Here is a 24,183-nt window from a genome sequence, read left to right as displayed (position 1 = left end):
AGGGAATTGGGGACTGTTAACCTCCCCAAGGTTTGTAGGCTCATCCATGCCATGTTGTGAACAAAATGTTAAAAATCCTTCAGCTGAGAGCAAAGTGCTTCTGCCTTTCAGTCAGCAAGTCCCTGAAGATCATCAAATCATGGACCAGCATGGTCAGGAGGGGGGAACTTTCAAGGAATGAACATCAGAAACTATTAGGGAAACTGATGGGGCTTAGCCTGTGTCTCAGAGCCATCTCCAGCAGGTCCCTGGGGTCCCATCACCCAGCAGAGAAGGGGTGTCAGACAAGGGCAGAGATGCAGGTGTTGGAATGCTGTTGTGACACTCTGGGCTTCAGAGCAAATTGGATGTAAAAAACCAAGCCCTGCACAACAAGGGAACTCAGCCAGGGCTATAACAAGCCAGCCAGTAATTTACTTAAGCCACACTTAGCCCTCATCTGCACAGGGAGGGAGAATTACCTCTTTAATCACATCCTAACCAGGCCCATGGTTCATCCTGCAGACAGACTGGAACAGTTGCCTTGGACAAGCAATGTGTGGCCTCCTTTTTCCCAACACTCACCACAGCTCGAATTCCAGGCTGAAACAGAAATGGAAATATATGATTGTGAGCTATTTTCCATGGATTCTGCAACCTTTTTCCAGAGCCTGAGGGTAAAAATCATCTGTTAGCCCCATGTAGGTCAGCCAGGAGTCCCTGTCCTGATACCTCCCAACTGCTGCCAGCCAGCCTGGCTGACCTGGACTTTGGAGGACAGCATCAGCTAAGCTCAGCTTTTGGGATGGATTTTTGTTTTTAAGAGGAAAAATATCAGGATGTCCAGCTGTCTCAGTCCCTTTTAAACAGCTATTGCAACCTCTTGCTCCACCCACACAGCTCTGTGTGTGCCAGGAGATGTTAATCCATTTTATCTTTTAATGTTGGCATTATCTCTTGACTCACCCCACCTCTTCCCCTTGTGATTCTGCAGTCCAGGTCCCTTTTAGGCAGCACATAATTCATTATTTCCCTGCACTGCCACAGTAATGTCCCCATACAGTGGGGTCCTGGACCCCCAGAGTCTGAGGACACCTGAGCTCCCCAAGGAGAGGGCCAACAGTGAAAACACTTCTGTGTTTCTTGTATTTTCCCTTGTATTTCATTGCTCACCTTGTGGGCTTCCACGACCCTTCATCCATTCATCCCCATTCCCTGCAGCTGCCAGCACACAACTCCAGAGCATGGTGAGGGGGAGCTCCCAGGCCCTGCTGAAAAGTTTCCAACCTCTCTTTATTTCCCAGGATGCAGGGACTAAGCTGCTTGCTGGACTCTCATCTCAGCCAGGCAAGGAGTGATGTCTGGCTGGCTGCAGATGTGAAGTTGTACAACCTCTCCCATCAGGTGTGGGGAGGGATGAAGCCCCAGCTGGGGCTCTGAACTATCTCCCAGTTACTCTGCTCTGCAGAAACACCAAAGGAACTCCTTTACCTGCACCTTGAGAACAGCTGCTGCAGAAGCAGAGAGCAGGCTGGAGGCATCTTCTCACCTGCAGTGGTAGCTCAGAAGCTGCCACACCTGCCAGAGATGTGAAGGAAAGGTTTTCAGTTCCAAGTGGCACCAAAAGACAGAGGGATTTGCAGCAACTTTCTTGCAAGGAGGTTTTTAAGATGATGTGCTCAAGAGTGTTGTTTGTATTAATGCAGCCCAAGGACTGTGATAGATCCCAGGGTTTTGTCACCCTGAGTTGTGCTGCCACGTGTTCCACAGCTGCCTGGCCCTGCACTAGTGACAGGAGCCTCACACTTCAGCTGTGAGCTCTTCTGTGATGTTCAGGAGCTCCTGAATGAGAGGCCTGTGCCTCCCAGCACAGCAAGGTGACCTTGGGAATTCTGAGACTTGGCCAGGAAATGCAAAGGCTCCAACTTGAAACTCCACAAACATCCCTATCCCTGTGCTAGAGAAGCCCTTCAAAGCTGCAAGAGTTCCCTTCTATGAGATCCACTTGGTCTCTGGCTCCTTCATCTCTGAGGAACCTGAACAAAGACAGGATAGAGTTTCTTATGACTTCTGTAAACCAGCATGTCCTACTTCCACCTGGCAGGCTCATTTCCTACATACAACCAATTGTTTCTGCCTTTTCCAGGTCTGCTTTTGTCTTGCTTGCCTTTTCTCCTTGTCACTCTTTTCTCCTCAGTGATCTTTAGTCCCTCCTGTTTAGAAAGCATGCAATTCCACAGCCTAGCTAAAACCCAGGATGGACTCTTAACAAAATATAGACATATATTGGCACAGCTCACCCCTGGCACTCTGCCCAGACTCAAAATGACCCCTCCATACACTTAAACTGATAGTGGGAAATTGAGCATGGATCACATACATCAGGAAAAGAAATGCTGCCTATTTTTATTATTAAGATCTCTTGTCAGTGATGCTGGCAGTGGCCTTGCCCTTATGCATTAAATGGAGCCTTTATTAACACTCAGTCTCCACTTTTGCACAGTGGGTGATTTGGAGGCAAGTGGAGCCATGAGTGAGTGCATTGATGGCACCCTGACTGTTCACTGGTCCTCGTTTGAGGACTGGGTTACAACTGCTGGCTTTATTTTATCCATGACTTAATGCTTTTATCAGTTGCACTCAGATTGTTAAGAGAAGGGTTAATTAGCTCAAGTTAAAGAGCAGACTGGCTCCTGAAATGTGCTAACAAATCTGAGACTTTCCCCTCCACAATCAACTCTGCTACACAAACATAAAGGCTATAAAGATTATTAGAGGGCTGGAGCACCTCTCTGATGAGGAAAGACTGAAAGAATTTCCATTGTTCAGCCTGGAGAAGGTTCCAGGGTGACATCATGCAGGCCTTTCTGTACCTGAAGGCGTCCTACAAGAAAGCTGGAGAGGGACTTTTAACAAGGCAATAGAGTTCTAGTGATAGAACAAGGGGCATGGCTTCAAAATGACAGAAGGCAGATATAGGTTAGATATTCGGATGGAATTCTTTCCTGTGAGGATGCTTAGGCACTGACAGGTTGCCTGGCAAAGCTGTGGATGGCCCATCCCTGGATGTGTTCAAGGCCAGTCTGGATGGTCTTTAAGTCCCTTTCAACTCCAACTGATCTGTGATTCAAATTTCTGCAGCACAAAGAAGGCTGCCTTTGTTCCAGGGGTAGCACACTATTTATCTTTAACCTGCTCCACAATGCTGGTGCTGTTGGCTCCGGCCTCGGAACACGCAGAACCTCAGAACGGCGAGGTTTGGGAGGGAGCTCTGGCGATCAGCCAGTCCAACCCCTGCCAAGGCAGGGTCACTTGGAGCAGATGACACAGAACTGGTCCAGGTGGGCTCTGAAGGTCTCCGGCAGAAGCCGCTCTGGGGCTGAGCACCCGGGTCCCCACATCACCCGAGCTCACGGGCGGAGCTCCGCGAGCAGCCCCAGAGACGGAACCTCGGGACCCCCACTGCTCGGGAGAAGCGCCAGCCCAGCTCCAGCGGCTCGGGGCCGCTCGGCCGCCGCTGACGAGGCCCGGGGCGGCTTCTCACCCCCTCGATTGCTCCCCGCTGAGGCCTCCCGGCCCGGGGACCGCCCGCTCCCCCTGCCCGGTCATCCTGCGGCGCCTCCATCGCGGCCACGTCAGGCCCAACCGAACAGTCTCGGCGACCGCTGCGCACCCACCCTTGAATGAGGGAGAGCGTTGCCTGATTGGTCAGTAGCGCTGTCATTCCTGCGCCAGAAGGCGGGGCGAGGAGGGGACGGCAGCGGCTGATTGGTCGGCGCTGCGGCGGGCGGCCACTGGCGGCCGCTGGGGTTGGTTGCGCCGGGCAGTGGCGGGTGCGCGGGAGGGAGGGGCGGGGGGTCCTGAGGCTCCGCTGTCACCGCCGCGCTCCCGCCAGGCCCGGCCCAGCCCCGTCCGCCCGCCCGCGGCGCGGCAGGACCATGTCGGCCACGGACGAGCGGGCCAAGGAGATCCTCCGCGGCTTCAAGCTGTATCCTCCGTGCGGGGGCCGTGAGGCGGCGCGGGGGGCGCGGGAATCGCCGCCCCGCTGTGGCGAGGCCCCTGGGGCGGGAGGGGGGTTGTCATGGCAACGCGGGTCTCCATGGCGTCCTTACCCCGGCGGTGGCGGGAGGGTCCCTCGGGGCTGGCACCGGCCCTGCGCCGGCCGGGGCGGGGGCACGGGGAGGGAGGCCCGTCACGCCGGGCCGGGGTCCCGTCCCTGCCCTGCGGGTGAGGGGTCCCCGCGGGCAAAGCCCTCAGCCGGGTGGCGGCGACCACCGCCCCTGCGGCCCCTGCCCGGCGCTGGGAGCGGCTGGGCCGGGGGCGGCGGCCCGGGCAGCAGGAGCCCCCCGCCCGCAGCGAGGACAGCTTACAGAGGGCAGGTGAAGTAGCTCTGCGCCAGGAGGATCTGATCCCCTTCCCTCCGGCCTGCGCTTAAGCACCTCTGCTTGGAAAGGAAATACCTGGTGCTCAGGTCCAGGAGCTGCTAAACACCTTGTTCCTTGTCATACCGTGAGGTACTGGCACATGTCTTGGTCGTGCAGTGTCTTTTATTGCTGACGTATTCTGCGTGTAAATGCCTTTCTGTGCAGCTCGTTTAAAAACTTTTCATGTTGTGGCTTTCCAAAAGCACTTCTGATTTTATGCCTGTGGTACCTGGATGTGAAGTTAAAGCTGATGAAATGAGATAGATCTGAGCTCGGAAGAGAGGCGAGAGCCTTTGTGCACCAATTCCAACCCAGCATTTCAGCAAAGTAGAGAAAGACTCGACCTAAAGGCCCACGTTCAAACTAAGGGTGTGAGAAATAGTGTAGCTTTATTTTACATGTGGAATATTTTACTGAAGTAAATTCTTCTAAGCTTAGAAGGCAATTGCAAGCTTGCTGTCTTGCCCTTTAGACATCAGAATATTGTGAGTTGGTTTATATTTCTCTTTTTATAATAAAAAGGACAGAAGTGAAGGAAATATCCTCTTGATCAAAACCTATTATTTCTAAACAGGGTGGTGGGGCTTTTTGTTCTGTGAGATGTTCATAATCTCTATGCCAGCTGTAGCAGGATCTGATTTTCTAGGTTGGATTTAGACAGATAGCTTTTGTCAAACTATAAGCAGATGTTTTTCTTAACTTTTTTATAGAATCATTGCAGTCTCCCCCAGCTGTTAGTACTGCATCTGGTTCCTTTGCCTCTGTGCTGGCACTATTGACAGTTCTTTGTATCTATGAAGATGTAGAATTTTAGCTGTCAAAACATAAATTAAAAACCTTTTGTGCTGGCAATTAGAAGAATAAGCTTCTGACAAGACCGGACTAAGCTGTTGGTAGAAGTGAGGAGTGCCTTGACAGTTAAGCCTAGGGAGCAAACTTTTAAGTGCTTTTTGCATGTGTTTGTACATAGTCTTTATTGGATAGCAGAATTTACATAAAGGTCTTTGTCCAACTCTGAATGAAATAATATTTTTGTTGTTTGCTGTCTTAAAGAGAAAATGCTTTTTGCTCTTTGAGAGGAAGGATGTCAGACAACAAACTATGATCTCAAGCAGCCATAGCATGGACAGAAATTTTATTAGAAGCACTCTGCAGTCTGTGTTGAAGTCCTCAAGTCTAGTCTTCCTTTTTTGTCCTTGAAAAAAAAAAAAAAAAAGTTAATTTACTTCTGGCAGGACAGCTTAAGTCAAAATCTGGACCACACTTCTCCAAAAACATGCTAGAGTACCTTGATAGCTGCCACAGGGGCTGTGTGGTGCAAAGTCTGACAAACAGGAAAGTCTGGAGAAGCATTTCATAACTGAAACTCTTAGCAAGTTGAAATAGTTGAGAAACATCTCTGTTGCCTTTAGTAAACCAGAAGAGAGGCTGAGCAGACATTCCTCATTTGTGAGGAAGCCTTGAGACACCACACCATCCCCACAGGAAACTGCTCATGCCCAGCTGTGACCACGCTCCCTGCAAGGGAGACATCAGCTCCATTTCCCTTCCCTGTCCAAGGGCAGGGTCTGTTCCAGGGACAGTTGCAGTTTAGAGATGCTTTATCTCCCAGCCACCCTATTGTACTCATTTCATTAACAGAAAGGAAGAGAGAAATGTGTTCTGAAAAACTGTTCAGTTTATACTTTGAGCACCTGAAAACTTTCTCCTCTGCTCCCACAAGGGAGGGAGTTGAGCTCCACCACCTTAAGCACATCTGCAGCCTTGGCACTTCAAACTGAACTTGCTTTTAGCACAAGAGAGGAGCATGGCATTGCCCCCAGGGGCAGTGTGCAAGGGATTCCTTGGGAGGCAGGAACAGTTGCTAGGGCCAGAAGCATCACTGAGGAGAAGCAGGCTTCCAAAATAATCCCTGATTTTAACACAACAGCAGACACTCTAGCTAGAAGTCCAGTTCACATTGAGTAATCAGAGTTTCCTCCAACAATTGTGTTTACTTGTGGTTCCTGAAAAGGAGTTAATTACAAGCTTTCCAACTCATTGGGGCATGCTGGATGATTGGGGCATGTGGAAATTAAATTATAGACTCAATCCACCCTCTAATTTCAATTGAAAGATAGGTTTTCCTTCCTCTATGACACCAGTGCAGAAACATGTTGTGACTAATGTCCCAAAATCCAAGCCAGGAACATTTATTCCCTCTTCTCATGGATTTTACTATTTTAAAAATATTAAAACCAAGGGAAATATATTTGATGCTTGCAGGAAAATGAGAATATTATACGTTATTGGACTTATCCTAAGAATTTCTGTGGCACCAGTGAATATTGAACATTAACAGTCCAATAAATATGCGGCAGAAAAATTTTGAAAGCAGACAACAAACAGAGCTCGTCACTTGTTCAGGGACAATATTTGCTAACAGAGCTTGTAAGTGTATTTATCAACAAACTGCTCTGAAGGCACTGCTGTTCTGAACAGCAGTTGTTACACCCAACACAATAGCTACAGGTAGTTTAGTGCTGTGAAAATGCACTTGTTTGGCTACAAGCAGCATCAGTCCAGTTGGTGACTGAAGATCCATTTGTGAGAAGTATTAGCCAAGTCTTATTTCTGCAAGTATTTATGCCCCTCTGGTCCTGTGATCTCAAATGTATGAAATTCAATTATGCCTTGTATTTTTTTTCTCTGGAAGATGGGAGAGTTACTCTGTCAAGCTACAGAAGGGCATTTTACTTGGCCCTCACTCAGCCTTTCAACACATTCTTCAGATCTTGTTCTGTCATTTTATCTTCAGTGTGTACTATTAAATGCATACATTTAGCATCCTTTATCAAAAGAAAGTAACACCAGTGATGTACTTCCCCAGCAGTTAAAGTTCAGGATTGTTTTATTTTGATGGCTCCCCTTTAACCATTTGTGGGTTGCCTCTTTACCTTTGTTCTGAGATCAACTAGCACAGAATTATTTTTTCAAAATGTGGTAGAATAAGGACCCTGTAGATAGTTAGTTACTCTGTTTAGTTTGGTTTGGTTTGCCAGCATTTGGAAAGCATCCATGCTGTAGATTAGAAATGTCCAGTCATGGTTTGCAGCAGCAGATTCACATCCAGCTCTTGAGGGACCTCAGTCCAACTTCCTGAAGCAGTTCTTTCTGTGAGGTTTCAGTCAGAGCAGAAAGGAGGAGAAAACCCCAATGAGTTGGTTGATTCTCACAGGATTGTTAAAGTGCCATGTCTTGCCTCTCCACACAGGAGTAAGGACATCTTTCTATCTTAAATCTTACAAGTCAAACAAGATATCACCTTTTATTTGCTTCTGTACAGAGAAGTCATATCAAAATCTCTGTAGGATTAATTGTCCTGTGGCTGTTTATCAGTTTAGGATATGTTTTTCCATGAACTTCATTTTAAGGCTGTGTAGTGGCCTGTTCTTCAGAAGTCTCCTGAAACAAGGCAATACAGTGAACATAAGCAAGAAGAGAATATTAACTGACAGTATTAACTCCAGAACAATTACAGAGTTATGAAACTGAGTTTGTGGTCAGTGTAAATATACACCTGTAGCTCAAGCACTCCAAACTTGCAGGCAAAACTCTCATGTCAAAGCCTGGCCTACTTTCCTACAGTCCTCAAGTTCCCTGTGCAGCATCTTCCCAGCTCCCAGAGCTTTTTCCAGCTTTATTCTCACCATTGTTTTTCTTCCTAGGAAGTCTTTCTCTTTGAAAGATGGGTAGAGCTGTAGTGAAAATACAGTTACACTAGAATCACTAGGAATATCTATGAGCTTTTATATTATTCTGCAGACAGGGAAACTTCCAACTTCATCCTGGTCTGCTGTACACACAGGAACTGAAGTTAATGACAGTCTTGTCCATCAGTTCCTAGAACAGTCACTGTTCACTGAATAGTTTGATGCAGCATTCCAAAGTTGAGCAATCTAATTAGAAGCAACATTGAAATAAGTTTCCAGTTTCATTGTTAGGCTGGTAGGTGTTAGGCAGGTTATTCATTTGAATTTCTTACCTGCTCCTGTGTTTACAAAACTAACAAGGGAGCAGCTTTAATTGGCTTAAAGATTCCCTTTGGTTTTGAGGTTTCCTTTGTGCTTCCTCAATTCTCACTTTGTATAAATTCCTTGCATTGGAATAGAAAGACAAACCATCAATTTCATGGGTTAAAAGGAGACACTGGCCAGCCAGAGATGGAGCAGGAGTTGCCAGAAGCTGGGACATGTACTCTGTGGAAACCCAAAGCAGAACTCACATGTAGCTTGCTCTAATGCAATTTTAAAACACCCTGGAAACCATGAGTTTGTTCCCTCTCATCCATATTTCTGGTTTTTTGAACCCTCTTACTTTCTACAGAACTTAAAGTACTTTACAAGCAAGAGTTGTCCACATTCCCAGTTAGTCTGACTGGAACAAATTCCCACCCTGGCAGCATTGAGAGATCTTTGTTTCAGAGACCAGAGTTTCACCCAGAAGCTTTAGGCTGGTTGTAGTTGGTAGTTGAATGTCATGGTAGCCAAGGTACCTTTATCATATCAGAATTATTTCCAGCATTTGCAGAAGTTCTACACTATGCAATGATCTCTAATTCTGGCATACTGGACACAGAGTCATCATGTTTCTTATGACTGAGTCATGAGGCACATCTGCAAATAAAGCAAGAGCAATTTTACCAGGTTTGGTTTTGCCTGATTCCTGAGTGAACACCAAAAACTTCATGTCCTCCCCTTGTTAACTCTCATTGAAAAAAGTGTAAATATTTAACTGTGCCTAACCTGTGATTTGCATTAACTTGATATCTGAGCTACAGTCAGTTGTCTACTTGTCACATTTAATGCAGTCCCTGTGTAGTGTTGGAAGTGGGGGTTTGTGCCCATGACAGTGGGAGGGACATCACAGGATACAAATGAGCTGCCAGGTGCCACAGAGAACATGTCTGGCATCAACTTCAAAGTGGAGGTTGACACTGGAGTTCAGGTTTTTCTTTTTAATCTTCAATATTGCTTTAGCACTTTGTAGTTACAAATTTATACCTAAGATTTATCCTTTGATCTCTCCAAAGCCTACCCATCCAGCATTTTACTGGAATTATGGTTTCAGTATTTTTAATTGCTTGCTTAGTGCCAACCTAATGAAGTACTTAAAATAATGCAGGTGTCATTAGCAAAATTATTTTCCCTTGTTTCCTTTGTATCATATTAAGATATCAGTTACTCTTTGCATCTTTGGAAGTCGTTGGTGCCTTATTCTTCAGCTGTTGTTACAGTATTTGAATTTCCACAGAGCAGAAGATAGTAATTTAATCCATCAAGTGAGAACTGGTAGAGCTTCTTTCCCCCCACCCCCTGCATTTTCACAGCCAACATACAGGATAAAAGCCAAGCTTACACACATACAGAGAAGTAGGGGAGATATCCAAAAATCCTCAAATTAAACAGATAATGTTCAGAGGAGGGTTTTTTAATATAGATATCTGATGTGGTTCTTGTGTCTCTGGCAAAAAGAGTTTTCTCTTACCTAAAGCAGCCTTAGTGTGGAAGCTGATTTGACTTGTTCTAAGGTGTTTATCTCTGAATTTAGGCTGATCCCAGAAATAAAGTTGAGTCAAAATTTTACTTGAAATTTGTAAGATAGAGGCTACTATATATCTTACATTTATGTAAAAAAGCCTCTTCTGTTTCTCTAAGCTGGGAAGTTAAGGCAACTTCAAATTTGAGCTCAGAGTCTGTTAAAGATAAACCAGTGCTTTGCTTACATCCAACAGTCAATGTTTGTGTAGAAATAGGAGGTTGCTGCATTCCCAGGTACAGGGAACAAGCAGAAAGCATCATGATCTATTAAGGTCCACATGGCAACATTGAATTTTGTCCTTTTTTCCCTGCATATTAGTATCACAGAGTTTATAAAATTTAGTTATTTAAAAGGTGATTTTTGCACATCTGTTGCTCTCACATCTTAAGGAGCACATCATATGTTTATTCTAGATATGCAATAAACTGCAGTAGCCAGCACAAAATGTGTAAAGCTTTTCTCAAGTGCTGCCTTTTTGTGCTGAGAATAATCATAATCAGGAGCCCTCACAGAAGCAGGTTTGTCATCTGTGTAGCCTCACTCCCTGAGCAGTTTGAGGGAGTATCCCCATGCACTCATTGGGCATTGCTGTGAGGTTCCAAAGCCATTCAGCCTCATGCCCAAGCAGACACTGCAGGACTATTGGGAGGCTCTGTCCAGAAGACACCTGACAGCAACCAGGGTTCTCATAGGAACCAGATCTCAACTGCACATTGCTAAATTCTAGTTGGCAGCGAGGATTTTCAGCTGTGATTATGAACTCAAGATTCCATTGTCATATTTCTCCTGAGCAGAGTTCTCATTGTGACAGAAATGTTATGTGTAGAGAAGACTTAAGGGAAACAGTATCAGATTAATTCAGTCATGAGTGAGTCTTTGAGTTGATTGTGTTCATGACTAGAATTTCAGGCAACATTCTTCTGGAAGAATGGCAGGCTTAGGTAAAAGGAGGAAGGAAAATACATTGGTTTTTTATTTCAGTCAGCATTTGGGATAGCAGTGCACATAAGAATATTACTAAATTTATCCTGTATTGAAAGAATTGTCTAATTAGGAGCAATAGTTTTCCATTAGAGATTGAGAGTGCAGGGCCTTATACTCAGTAATTCTACAGAGGACTGTTTATATGGGTTGGTCTGTATGCTACACTGTACCTAAGCTTCAGCTACTCTGTAGCAAGTCAGAAGCTTATTTGGTCCTTGGGACAGCTAATTATATCCATCTTTTCTTATTTATCAGGAAAGCAGGGAAGATCATACACTTTACTCACCAGTGAAAGCAGATTGCCTGCAGGCCTCTTTCCTCCTCTTCACATGACCTAATTTAAGCCTTTTGAGAAGGAAGGCTACACATTCTGGGAATCAAGAGTTCATCTGATGTTTTAAGTGTCAGAAACTTCTGATCAGGGACAGCCTGCTGAGGAAGAAGAGAGTTAATGTCAGGTCACTTTGGTTTGGAAGATCAAAGGAAATTGTATTTCAGGAGGCAGTGGAAAAGCTGGCTATTTGCATGACTTTAAATAAAAATTTATGTTTGGGAAAATTCTTAGAGAAACCCTCACTAAGGGGGACCCAGTTTTGATTCAAGTATTGGCATGAACTGTTGCTAACTCTGCTTAAGGGAGTTCTGCAACACCCTCAACTGCTCTTGAAGGAAGTTTTGCAGAGAGAGAAGGTAGAGGAACAACCATTGTCCCCATTAATGTACTGCCATGTGGTGAAATGCCAACCCATCTGGAAACTGGACACCAAGAAATACCTACCAGCTTTAGCACAGGTGTACCTTCTGAAGGTACTTTAGACATTTCACTTCCAGTTTAACTCTTTAAAGTAGATTTGAGTGCATTAGAATACTGGCCTGTCAGAGTCCAGCTTAAGATTTCACTGTTTCTCTAGTAAAGTTACTTTCTTTCCCAGAAGCTGCAATAAAGAGGGGAAAAGTCCTTCTGTTTGTTACTTTGCTTGAACCTTAGTTCAAGCCTTAAAGTGAAATTTAAAAACAGCTCAGTCCAGGAAGTGGCATCCTGCTTCTGAGCAAAGAGACATCCAAAAATACCTGCTCTTGCATTCTTCCTGCCCCATGCTTCTGTCACAGCAGCTGTACAGAGCCTGGGTTGCCATCCCCAGCCACTTGTTGCCTCATTTTCAGAGTCACCAGCCAGGCTGCTCAGATGAGCCCTGCAGCTTCCTGCATGGAGGCTTTAAACAACCTCAGCAACAGGCTGAGGAGCAGGAGCTGTGCTGATGGCAGTTCTACCAACTGCTCAGCTGTTCAGCTTGAGGGAGAAATGAAGCAGCAGCTGGGAAGGGCTGTAAGCAGAGTCCTCTCCAGGCACTGCTGCTGCTGGGTGTTATCCCCACAGGCTCAGATCAGATCACTCAGTGCAGCCTCGTGCTGGGTTCTCCAGCTCTCAGCACCACCTTACCTGAGGAGGCTTCTCACACACCATTTTAGTTATCCAGCACCAATTCTAAAAACCTAGCTTACCATTATTTTAGTTTTAATTTCATTTAAGAGAAATGCATTTGAGGTGACCTCAGTAAGGTAGTTATTTTCTCTTTGCCCTTGACCTGTGCAAGAAATCCTTAGCATTACTGTGCTGTGTGAGCAGTTCCTGCCTGGTCACCAGGCAAAGTCACAAGCAGGGTCTGGAACCATGCAGCAAGTGCCATTAGAGGCTCTATTCTGTGCAGCTCTCAATGGACCAGACAGAGGAAAACATTGGCTAAAAGCCCCATGCAGCCTTGGAGAGCAAATGCTTGTTGTTTTTAAATGCTCTTTCCAGGAAGAGACAGAGAAGCCAGTACATTTCTCAATCCCATTTGGGCTGCTCATTTATGGAACCCTCATTAATCCACAAGGCATTGTTACAGTTGTATTGTTGCCATTAAAACACAGTATTTAAACAGCTCCAGAAAGGAATTCTTCTTTGTGTTTTCTCCCATAATTCCTTCAAAGGGAACTGCATTATTCTACTGCCACATTGACCTGAAGGGTTGGCTTCACAAGAAGGAAAAAACACTGGTTCCCTGGTTTTCCAAGCATCTTCCATTCTACCACTAGAATGTTCCTTTCCTCTCACCACTGGCAATCCCTCCATGACCACCTTCTCCCCATCCACACAAATGACAGGGGAGGCATTAACCAGCTGTAGCACAAACCTCTGCTGCTGATTCCTCCAGCCATGCTTTAAGGTTTTCTTTAAGGTTCTCTTTCTCATATAACTACAGCCCTGCCCGTGGCCAGCTGAAAAAGTTTCACAGTTCGTGATGGTCTCTTGCGTTTGTTTGCACTGATAAAACAGTACCTTGTTTTCCTGCTTAGTAACATTGTCTACATCATCCCTAGTGTTGCCTGTTCTGAAATAGTAAATGCAGTGAATGAGGCAGTAGAATGAATGGAGAGGTGCAAATTCAAATAAAAAAGGACTATATTTTAATGTAGGCACACCTGTAAAGAGTGCAGATAATGGCAGTTCTCCAGCTTTTTCTGTCTAACTTCTCCATATTAGCATTCGCCTTAACATGAATGCTAATGAATGAATGCTTATGAAGTCCACACTTTGAAACGCCAAAATAATATTTCATAAACATGACATTTGTATTCTCTGTAAGTCTAGCTTTCCAATAAGTAAATTTTTATTTTCTTGTTATTAATACCTATATTGAAAGAATCAGCTTGTGAATTACAGCTGATTGTATTTATACATTCTGTCCTTTTTCACAGCAGAAATAAGATATTCCATTGCTTTAGCTGAAAAATATATTAATATATTTTTACTGAAATTGCAAAAATCTGATTTAATGTATTCTCAAAATTTAACATACAGCAACAAGCATGTTAAAATAATAAAATTTAAACCTTAGTATAAACATGACTGTAGATTTTATTGACAGTGAAAGCTGTAAGAGCTGCTTGGAAGCAGAATAGAGTAATAGAGGTCATTGCCTTTTTCGTTGTTTCAGTGGAAGTTTCATTACTCTGTCTCCACAATAATGTTGTTTTTTCCTTTTTTCTGAATTCCAATGCATGCTAAAATAGAGATGCTGGTTTGGGCACAGACCCTCCATCTTCCAGATCATGGTGGTCCTGGTGACATGCTCAGAGGTTCACATCAGTGTAGGTCATGTTACTGGAGCTGTAGAAGTTGATCAAAGTACAGCATTCAGAACAAAATAATTTTGGAGAGGAGGTATTTTACCTCCTCTCAGCTGATTTGAAGCTGAATTGTTTCCTTGTACTTTCCCTGTTTTGCTGTAGTGCTTTTCCAAATAACTCTCTCTCTTTTCAGACTGCCATACTGTTGAACACTGTAAAATGTTGGGATGGTTAAATTGTCAAATCACTAGTCCACACTGCCAATTGAAGCTCTTCTCATATTCTGGACATTCCTAAAAAAGCACAGTGGTTCTGATATGAAGTCCTTGTTTTTTGGAAAGTTCTGCTTCAATCTGTATAAATCCCCATTTATTCTTCCTCTTTACATCCACTTTGAGCAGCCTCTGGTCCATTTACAAGGTTAGTTTCCTCCTGCAACTGCCAATCATTCCCTCCTGACTATATTTTCATTTTGCTTTCATTCTCTACATGGTCTGTACGCTCTTAAGTTTTCCTCCCTTCCTCAGAAGAGACAAGATAATGAACTTGTTTTCCTTGAATAATCATAGTCCTGTCAGTTTTAAGTGAAAAACCAAAAATTGTTTGAGCTGTATTTGCAGCATGGGATCCTGCCACATAGTACTCCAGAGGTAAAACCACTTTAGTGTCTCAGATCCATGACTTTTCTTTCTCTTACACATTAAATTATTATATCTGATTCTCACTTTGGTCTTGTCCTCTGAGTCTAGAGGGCCACTGACATCCACCTAAGTATTCACATCCTTACTGACTCCCTCAGCTTGGTATTGAGGTGTTCATAATCATTTGCTGCCCATTTGTGCCTGGAAAAACAGGGTAACTGGCAGTGAGGGTGCTGTTTTGTTTAGTCAACTCTTCTGGCTGTGAGGGTTGTACAGTTTGCAAGGCCAAAGCCTGCCCACTTCTCATGCAGACACAGTCCAAGTTAAAAAAACAACAATCAAAACTGAAGTATTTGTAGCTCCAGTGACATTCAGGCCAATACTCTCCACAGAGACTGTATATCCAAGGAACCATTTGAGCTAATGCCAGGAAAAGTGTGGCTTGTTCCTCTGCTGTGCTGTGTCAGCAAATAGGAGATTGGCATTTGTCATTGTGGACTTCATGAAAGTGCTTGTTGTAGCTGTTTCTCTGGCTGATTTGAATTTTTATTTTGTTTATTAGATGTAGAGTGTGAGTACCAGGGCTAAATGCTGTTTTATAAAAAATCTCAATAAGATTAAATCCCCTTGCCATTCTGTAATTAATTTCAAGGATATTGTGTTGTTTTCCCAGAGAATTTGTGGTGGTCTCTAGATGCATTCCTGGTTACAGAACAATTCTGGACTGAAACAGTGAGGGATGTGCTCTGTGTGACATACTGTGGGGCAGTTAAAGGTTGCAGAGATTCAAAAAAAGCATGAAGTGCTTTGAGTAAACCACCTTTAGGAGAACTGAGTGACTTCTGCTCTGCCAGCTCCAGCATCACATTCCTGCCTGCACAGGTTCCACTGGGCACAGCTGGGAGACTGAACAAAGCAGCAGTTCTGTGCTCAGCCAGTATTGCTTCTGCTGCAATAGTTAGTTTTCACTCCTGTCATTAACAGAAACCCTTCCAGACTAATTACCAGATGTACTGCAGCAGTAGCACTTGTCCCCTGAAGGCTGCAATTGGCATTTGCTTTCAAAGCTGTGTAAAGAGGATCTTTTTGGGATACCGTTCATTTTTGTCTTTTTCCAGCATTGCTTGTGAGAAAGGGCAAATGAGCCCACCTGGAAAAGGAAGTTCAGTTGTCTGACCTATTTTTGAGTAGCACACAGAGCTGTAATCTCACCTTGAGGGAATACACACCATCTTTATGCCAACTGGCTTGGGCAATATGGAATTTGCTGGTGCCAGGAGTTCTTGAACAGATGTAGCTCCACAGTGTAAATGTACTGCACTGGATAAAGCACTGTCTGTACTTTTCTTCCCAGTGTCAAAGAAAAAGTGCCAATGTTGGAAAAAGCTCTACTCTAGGCAAAACCACATTGTTCATATGCTTAAAATTTACCCCAGTTTAACCATTTCTGCTTGATTTCCCCCCTGTAGATACCTTTATCCCAGTTCCAAGTCACTTCAAAGCTTTGGAATTGGATTCTCTTGGTGGAGAATAAAAACATTCAGGCAAAGGTTAAATAAGGGATGGTCAGCTCAACTCTAAATTCACTTTGTGCATTAATCTGGATTGACTCGACTGGAGTGACAAATTCCCTGTTAATTCAACTGCCAGAGAAAGGTACTGTTTAAAAATTAACATTGTGTTCAAAAGGTGATCAGTAAGGGGAGTTCAGACAGAATCAGTGTGGGAATGTGAGAGAAATCCAGTGCTTGACCTTCTGTTCCTGCTTTCTCCTGAGAGTGCCAGCAAGAATCTCTTTAAGTGCTCCCTTTACAGCTGATTTTGGTGGTGTGAACACCTGCCTTTTAACAATTAGGATAAAACTCACAGGCTCATTTCCTGGAAGGCAGGAGCTATCAGACCTAATGACTGCAGGCTTTATTGATCTGATGGGGAGGATTTGGAGTGCTGACACACAGCCTGAAGTTTCCATGGCCCAATAAAAATCTCTGGGTCCCTGAAGTCCTTTGCACAAATGAATTCTTCCTCTTTTACAGACCTCTCTGAAATTGAGACCTGTCTGTCTGAAGACTGAGCTACAGATTTTCCCTAAATGTTTTTACAAAGTCTTTTTCAATAGTGATTTTTTTGCTTTGTTCTGTATAGGTGGAAACACTACTTGACAGCAACACTGAAATCTCCCCTGGCCTAGTTTCTGTCCTCAGCAGCACAACTTAAAGCACACTCTCAAACACAGTTTTATTTCTGCTCTTTCCTGATTCCCTGGAAGACCAAACAAAAGCAACTTTATATCAGAAATGTAAAAAGTCAAGGGCAGAACTCTCTCTGTAGGGACAACTCTCTGTCCTTCCTATGAAAGACACCATTGAACACCTCTTGGTAGGAAGATGCCTCCTTTCATGTACCAAACATTCACCAGTTATATAAGATTGCTGGAGAACAGCAGAGTGTCATTTGAATCCCTTAAAATGATGGCTCTTGAGGACTTCTGTGGTAGCTGCAGTTGCTTATATATCCTGTGCATGGAGGGGTGTTTTAAGGACAGCTCAGAACGGGATCTCTCCCCAGTAACAGTGCAATGTTCTTGTAGCCTCTTCCAGCCTTTGAGCAGTTAACATGAAGTAAGAAGTCTTTCAAATGTACAAAATCCTTGATTCTGCCCTGGCCAGTCTTTTGCTGAATAATATTTTTAAAAATCACAATTCCTCCTGGTTGCTAAATTTGATGTTCAAGGACCTCTGTCAGAGTCCTTGCCAATGCAGCTCTAACTGTTGAATTGTCATGTCTTATACACTAAATCTGGGGGATTGTTTGCTTGGGTTTTGTTTCATGAAGACTGAGAAAAAGAATTCCATTAAAAGATGGAATATGTATTTGTTCTTTGTGGAATATTTTTTGCCAACAGAAATTACAATCAAATTCTTGAGTAAACAGTATCCACCTGAGAGGTAACCAAGCTAGCAGGGCTGTTGACTGCTGACACACTAATCACCTACTTAATGTTAATATGCAGCAGTACAGGAATGATTAATAGGAGGCTTTACAAGCATAGGTGTCTGGGTAGTGCATGCATCCTGTGTGTGTGCAGGACGTGCTGCTGATCTCTGGCATGGGCTGCAGGCCAGAGGAGCAGCAGGAAGAGCCTGATGCTGCTGACCTGCTGGACATGCAGTGGTGCTGCTGTACTGTGCCTTTTTTATCCTTGGAAATGGAACAAATAAAGGCTCTTTACAAAGAGGAAGCCTGGTTGAGTTGCTTGGAATTCAGGCACAAAGAATCCAGAAGAATTTTTGCACTATTGAGAATGGCAGCCTGGTAAAATAGTGGGTTTTGAAATAGAACTCTTTTGGATTAATAAGGGAAGCCTTTATGCAAAGTATTACTGTAATTGCAGCTCATGTTCTGATTGCCTTATCAGGGGAGATGCATCCTCAATGGCATCTTTGTTTGTCTTACAATGAAAAGAGATAGAAAATAAGCAATTAAAGCAGACTTATTGAAATACCATAAATCTGAGCATTCAGCTATGCACTTCTAGCTAAGATTGTTGGTTAGTTTTTGTATTTAAAAAAAAATAATAAATTATTGCTGTGGTCTGTACTTGCTTTGTAGTATGGCCAGACTACTGACAAAGAAAAATTTTCTTTTTTTGTTTCAGCTGTGATCTTTTCTCTCTTCCTGCTTCTCACCCTAAAGCAGTCTTTATAAATGTGCACATAGAAATTTGAGGTTAATTAACTGTTGTATATTTGGGATCCTTGTTACTGCAATGAACCTTGTAAAGAAATACTACAGAATCTGACAGTGGTAATTTTGAAAATAGATGGACTTCACTCTGATTGTGTATCAGCTGATATTTGAGTAATGAATAGTGTATTTTTATTGCACTTTATGAAAATGAACAACAAACCCCTTGCTCGCTGTTTTGTGGTCTAGTGCCACCTAGACATGGGCAAGTCCAACATTAAATTTATTTCTTCCAGGAACAGAAGATTCCCAGGGAAAATTCAGCAGACATCTTTTATATAGTGATAAACAAATATATTTTCAGAAAAAAATGGCCTGGGTTTATCCTGTAATATCTCATAAGAGCAGTCTAATATTAGTAGAAGATTAATATTGTTCAGTCATTTAAATGTGAAATCTTTATGGCATAGATTTTGAGTTAAATCTCAAAGACTCTTGCTTTCTAGTTGTGTGTGTGTGTCTGTGTGTTGCTTAATCTCCCTGGCCAGTGCAGGGGATGTTGTGATCTCCTCGTTAAAGACGTCACACTGAGAAGATTGGAGTAGAGGAATAAATAGAACAAGTGCTAGAAAGCCAAGCAGCTCATCCTGGTTGAACTAAAATGCACTCCACACAAACCATCTTCCCCATAGATTTGTTTCTCCTAACTAAAACTCAGTTCCCATTTTGTACAGTATGAAACCAGCTCATTTGAGGCTCTGCTATGTTGCATGGGTTTCTGAAATGTTGCTTCACCTAACTGTGCTACTCAGTAGCCAGTATGTTTTACAGGTTACTCCTCTGGTGGAGAAAGCAGACAAGGGCAATAGCTCCCAGAGGGCAGAGAGGCTCAGAATTGGGCTGGTGAGGTTCAGTACAGAGCTTGAGCACTTAAAGGTCTGCTGTATCTGAGCTGGCTGTGTGCAGCCCCATCTCATTATCATTAGCCTGTTTTCCTGACCTGTGCACCAAAATTAATCTGGGCAGGGGCTGCCAGACCTGTCCAGGCTGACTCTGTCTCTCCAGGTGCCAGGGGTGCAGTCAGAGTGTGTGTCCCTGAGACAGGTCTGCTGCTTCTCCTTGGAGCTGGCCTGTGTGGAGCAGCAGGGCTCTCAGATGTTCAGACGCCCTTCAAAAGTGACAGGTAGATAGCTAAGAATTGAAGGATGTCCCACTGAAATGTTTTAATTGTTTGTGATAATAAATTGCATTAAAAGAATTGTGCATTGCACAAGAATAAGTGGAAAATGAATCCTTGCCCATGCTCAGCAGGATCTGGTGAGGCTGGAACTACTGGCAAGTTTTTCAAGCAAAGTTAGGTTAGGAAAAGCTTGCTGCTGGAAATTACTGCTTTTTTCCAGAAGTTTTTTTATTCCAGCACTGTGCTTAGTCTTTGTCCTCCTCTGATCCCAATAGATTCTGAAAGAATATAATGAAAAAAGGAAACAAGGCAGGATGCAACAGCATGGACATTTCCACACAGTCACTGCTTGCAATCCAGCTCTGGGAAACTTTGGTGGATGTGGAAACAACAAATCCCAAAGTGTAATTCCCTTACAGTGCAAGGGAATATCTCAGTGTCACAGGGCCATCTGTGGATCCTTGTAGAGCTGCTTGGACATTTGTTCTGAAAGCACAGCTGCCTAGCACGGAGTTTATTTTTAGTATTTTAACCAAACAGCTTCAAGAGTTGGAAATTTCTCTAAAATTTAATTACTCAGCCACTGTCATTCTGTGTTCAAGGAGTCTGACTTGAGGCTGACAATGGAGTAACACTGTTTGGACTTACTTAACCAAAATGTGTTTACATTGGTTCCTCTCTAGGAGTTCTTTAGACTCATAGTCCTCTCTGGATGTCATTCTGTGCAAAATTGATGATCTCTTTGTACAAAATGGAGCCTGCCTGTCCCTGCCAGCAGTGAACAGCCACAGAATTTGTCCCAAGACTTTGTCCTTTCAGATTTACTGCTGGCTGCCTTTTGCAAAATTGTGCTGCAGTTCCTGGAGCTGGCATTTGTGAGGACAATTTGAATACAGGGAAAAGTGCTGTGTTTCCACCCATTCACTGGGCCCTCTTTTACACCTCATGAGCTGTGGAAGGAAACCTTGTCTGTTAAAGCACGTTAGAAACTTTGTATCAGGGGCATCACTAGTTTTTAGAGTAGTGATTTTTAAGCTTATGTGGCTGCTTGCCTTAAATCAGCAAAAAGAACTTGTGGTGCTGAGCGTGACGTATACGCTGAATTCATTGGAGCACTTTGAGTTCATAATATACTTGAGTGTCCAGACTTAGAAAAGAAAAAGGAAAGAAATTTTTCATAGGAGCTCTAGTTGAATTAATATGAACTAAGGCAGGAACAAATGCTATATTTTCCCCCGTGACTTTCCTGTTTTGTATTTCTGGTGTTTATTTAAGTTGTCTTAAAAAAAATATATTATTGATAATATTATTGATAAGTTTCAAAGGCTTACACATGTTTCTAGTTAGAACCATTTTGCTTCTGTTGGTCAGAGGCAATACAGCCATTTTGCTGTCCTGCTTTAATATGGCATTTTAGACACTTAAAAATCCTTCTAATTCTGCAAGCAGTCTTCTTTATTTCCTTCCTTCTCCCCACTTCCATTAGTAATCCTTGGCAGTGATTCAGAACCACCCTGCATTTGAGATAAGGGTGACTGAGAAACCAACAAAAGCAAGAGAAACAGAGTGAAGGAAACCACTGGCACCCACCCCACAGCATGATGGCAGCAATCTGTGCTCCTGCAGCACTCCAAGGTACAAGAAGAGTTTCCATCAGCCAGCAGGCACAGTTCCTGGCTGCCTAAAGAGAGAGGCAGTATTGTCTGTTGAAGCACAAGTCTTGAAGCCAAACACCTCCTGAGATGTCTTTGCTCCTCTCTTACTGATTCCTTGTGTGGCTGTGGGCAAGTCTCCATGCTCATTTCCCAGTCTCTGCAGCAGGCACTTATTAAAAAGCTACTTTGAGAACATGAGTTGAAGTTTTTGAAGCACAGTGTAGTACTAGGTAAGGTTGAAGTTATTGATCAGTGAGCTGTGCTGTATTACCTGTTCAGTGGGGTGTCCTGTCTCTCCTGTTAATTGCTGAGGTTTGCCTCTTGTCTGGGGTGGCACTTGCTAGATGACAGTGACAATGACAATGTGAAGCTGTGCACACTGATAGCACAGCTCACGCCAAAGCCAAATCTCTCACCAATTTCCAATCTGCATATCTGTTCTTAGGAGTACATGATATATTGGTGTCTCCAGTAAATTACATATTCTTTTCTAATATGTGGAACTGATAAATCTGGACTATCAGAAGCAGTCTTTGGAGCTCAATAGGCTGGTGTGCTGGAGAGCTCTGTATGAAGAGATGAAGGAGAAAAATGAAGGTGAAATGAAGGAGAGAAAAAAGAAATTAAAGACCAATGAGGGGGAAAAAAAAGCACATAGTCCCTACATAAGCACAGGCAGTTGGAAATCATGGAGGCTTTTTGTGTTGTCAGTTGCTTATTTTACCAGGGGACACTTTCAGCCCAGGATGCTGCTTGGAGTTGGATGGATGACGGGAGCAGCAGGGGGACCTGCTGATGCTCAGCTTTGCCATTCTCAATAAACATCACTTTGCTCAATAGAGAAGTTATTGCAGAGGCCTTCAAGGAACAAAGGCATTGACTGGCCACAAGCAGTGCTGATAAAACTGCCTCTTTAGAGCCTTTTAGGTTTGCTTTTTCTCCACTTTTCACACAAGGCTACAGGTCATTCAAGTGAAACTGTATGAAAATGCCAGCTAAGCAGCCATGTTTATCCCTTTTAAAAATTTGGTCAAAGAAGTCATTGTTCCTCTGCTCAGGTCTGTGCCCTTTCAATATGAAGAAGTGTGAAGATCCTTTTAGACATAAAAAATCCAATCCTCCAGTGTTGCAAAAATGACATGAAATCAATCCAAGCTTTCTTTTATAAGCTAGCCAATATATTGCATATTTTAAAGCAGCTGAATAATTGTATAAAATAAAGAGGCATATTGAAGTTTAAAATGCCTCATTCCATTAAAGCTGATTTTGTTGCATGACTGTCGTGACATTGGCTCTGCAAAGAACAATAGTCCATAACAATTTGCAGGGAGATAAATTCCTGTGAGGGTGTCTAGCTGCAACCTTATCTATGAAAATGAAGTTAAGCACCAGAACCCCTTGATAGATTGTTTCCATGAAACTCCCTCTCATTCACTTATTGCTGAGAACCTTGAAATGTTACCATAATAGTTTAGCTGGGAAGAAATTTTTGTTTTGAAGTAGTTAAGACAAAATAAAGTTATTTCAATTGCTGAATCACTTTCAGTGTTCACTTGCAGAGAGGAAAATTGTTTGATGTGCTAAAATTAAAAAGTGGACAAACAGATTCCAATTTTTGGGGGTTTAAAGAATTTAACATAATTTTAAGCATTCTGGATGTGGCTCCTCAGTCTGTTCTGTAACCTGTCTTACCTTTTGATGTAGGCCAGGCATCTTCTCTAAGAAGTTCCAGTGTTTTAATTGTATTTTTAGTTTCTCTTGTATACATGGTGTCTCTGTTAGCTTTCTCTGTACTTACATTCAGTTTTGTTCTGAGCTACAAGGAACCCACTTTAAAATTATGTTCTGATAAAGCCCTATGGATTTTAAAGGTCACATTCTTTTCTTGGATGAATACATCATTCCCATTGACTCACCTGCTGTTCTTAAAAACTCGGAGTATTACTGATGACATTAATTATGTTAATATTCAAAGGGTTCTTAGCACAAGCTCAGGCTTTTCTAACATGCTAATTTGTGAGATGTATTTAAAATGCAGGGAAGATGGGAGGAGTTGGGTGTTACTGCACTGGAAAAGAGAAAACAATTTTCTTTGTGCAGTTCCTGGTCCTGCAAGGAATTATGAGTTTTTCCAAGTTATTGATTGTTTTACTATCTAGACTGTAAAGCAATCTCCAAATGTGATCACATGTTGTTTTTCCTGCTGAGGCATTGGTAAAGGAATTCTGTCAAGGCTATTGAGATAAGCCAAAGAAAAGCTTAAAAAACACAGGCAGCAGAAAACAGCAGAAAGCCTCTACATTGCTTCAGCTGCTTTTGTTTTGGCACTGTTTTCTGGTTCTAGGAACCATTTTAACTTCTGTCTCTAGAGGAAACAAAGCACATTTTTAATAGTATCAAACAGATCAGGCACAGAAGGCAGCTTGCTTGCTCTGACAGGGGAATCTGCCCCCCAAGACAGTGATGTGTGTATAGATTTAATTTGGAGCTTTCCCCCACTTTGAACAACATTATATTCATTGTACCACAAGTATATTTTGGGTTTTACTTAAATTTTTTTGTTGGGGATATCAAATCTTAGGGTATTGGGTTTGGGTTGGGATTAGAAGTGGTTTGGTCTCCCTGGATTGAGTTTAGTTCCCAGAGAAGTGCCTGGCATGCTCTCCAAGAGCCTTTTCTTGCAGGCTTTGCTGGTGTGCCAGGGTAACAGGGCAGTCCCTCCACCTGCTGCAGGTAGGAGCTGTTCAGGAGTGTCACACGTTGTTGCTTTTGTCTGAAGAAATCAAAAGTTACTTGCAAATGCCTAAATCAGTTTCTGTTGCTCAGCAGTGACAAAAATTGCTGGAGTTTCTAAGAGTTAAGCTTCTTCAAACTAGACTTGTCTGAACTTCATCTGACTCATCCTGAAGCAATAGTGTCTACATCCCTGATCAGCTGCT

The 24,183-nt window shown here is 43.2% G+C and overlaps 1 protein-coding gene across 1 annotated transcript in view; it reads left to right on the top strand.

Annotated features, from left to right (window-relative positions):
• The first annotated feature begins 3,776 nt into the window (after positions 1-3,776).
• The window catches only part of PDE6D (phosphodiesterase 6D), a 34,537-nt gene continuing 14,130 nt past the window's right edge, over positions 3,777-24,183 (top strand). Inside the window, exon 1 of the mRNA XM_058812307.1 lies at positions 3,777-3,967. Coding sequence (XP_058668290.1) covers positions 3,918-3,967 — 50 coding nt within the window. The 5' untranslated portion in view covers positions 3,777-3,917. The remainder of the gene's footprint in view (positions 3,968-24,183) is intronic.

Source organism: Ammospiza caudacuta, chromosome 11 (assembly GCF_027887145.1).
Source record: "Ammospiza caudacuta isolate bAmmCau1 chromosome 11, bAmmCau1.pri, whole genome shotgun sequence".
NCBI lineage: Eukaryota > Metazoa > Chordata > Aves > Passeriformes > Passerellidae > Ammospiza > Ammospiza caudacuta.
This window is presented reverse-complemented; position numbering and strand designations above follow the sequence as displayed.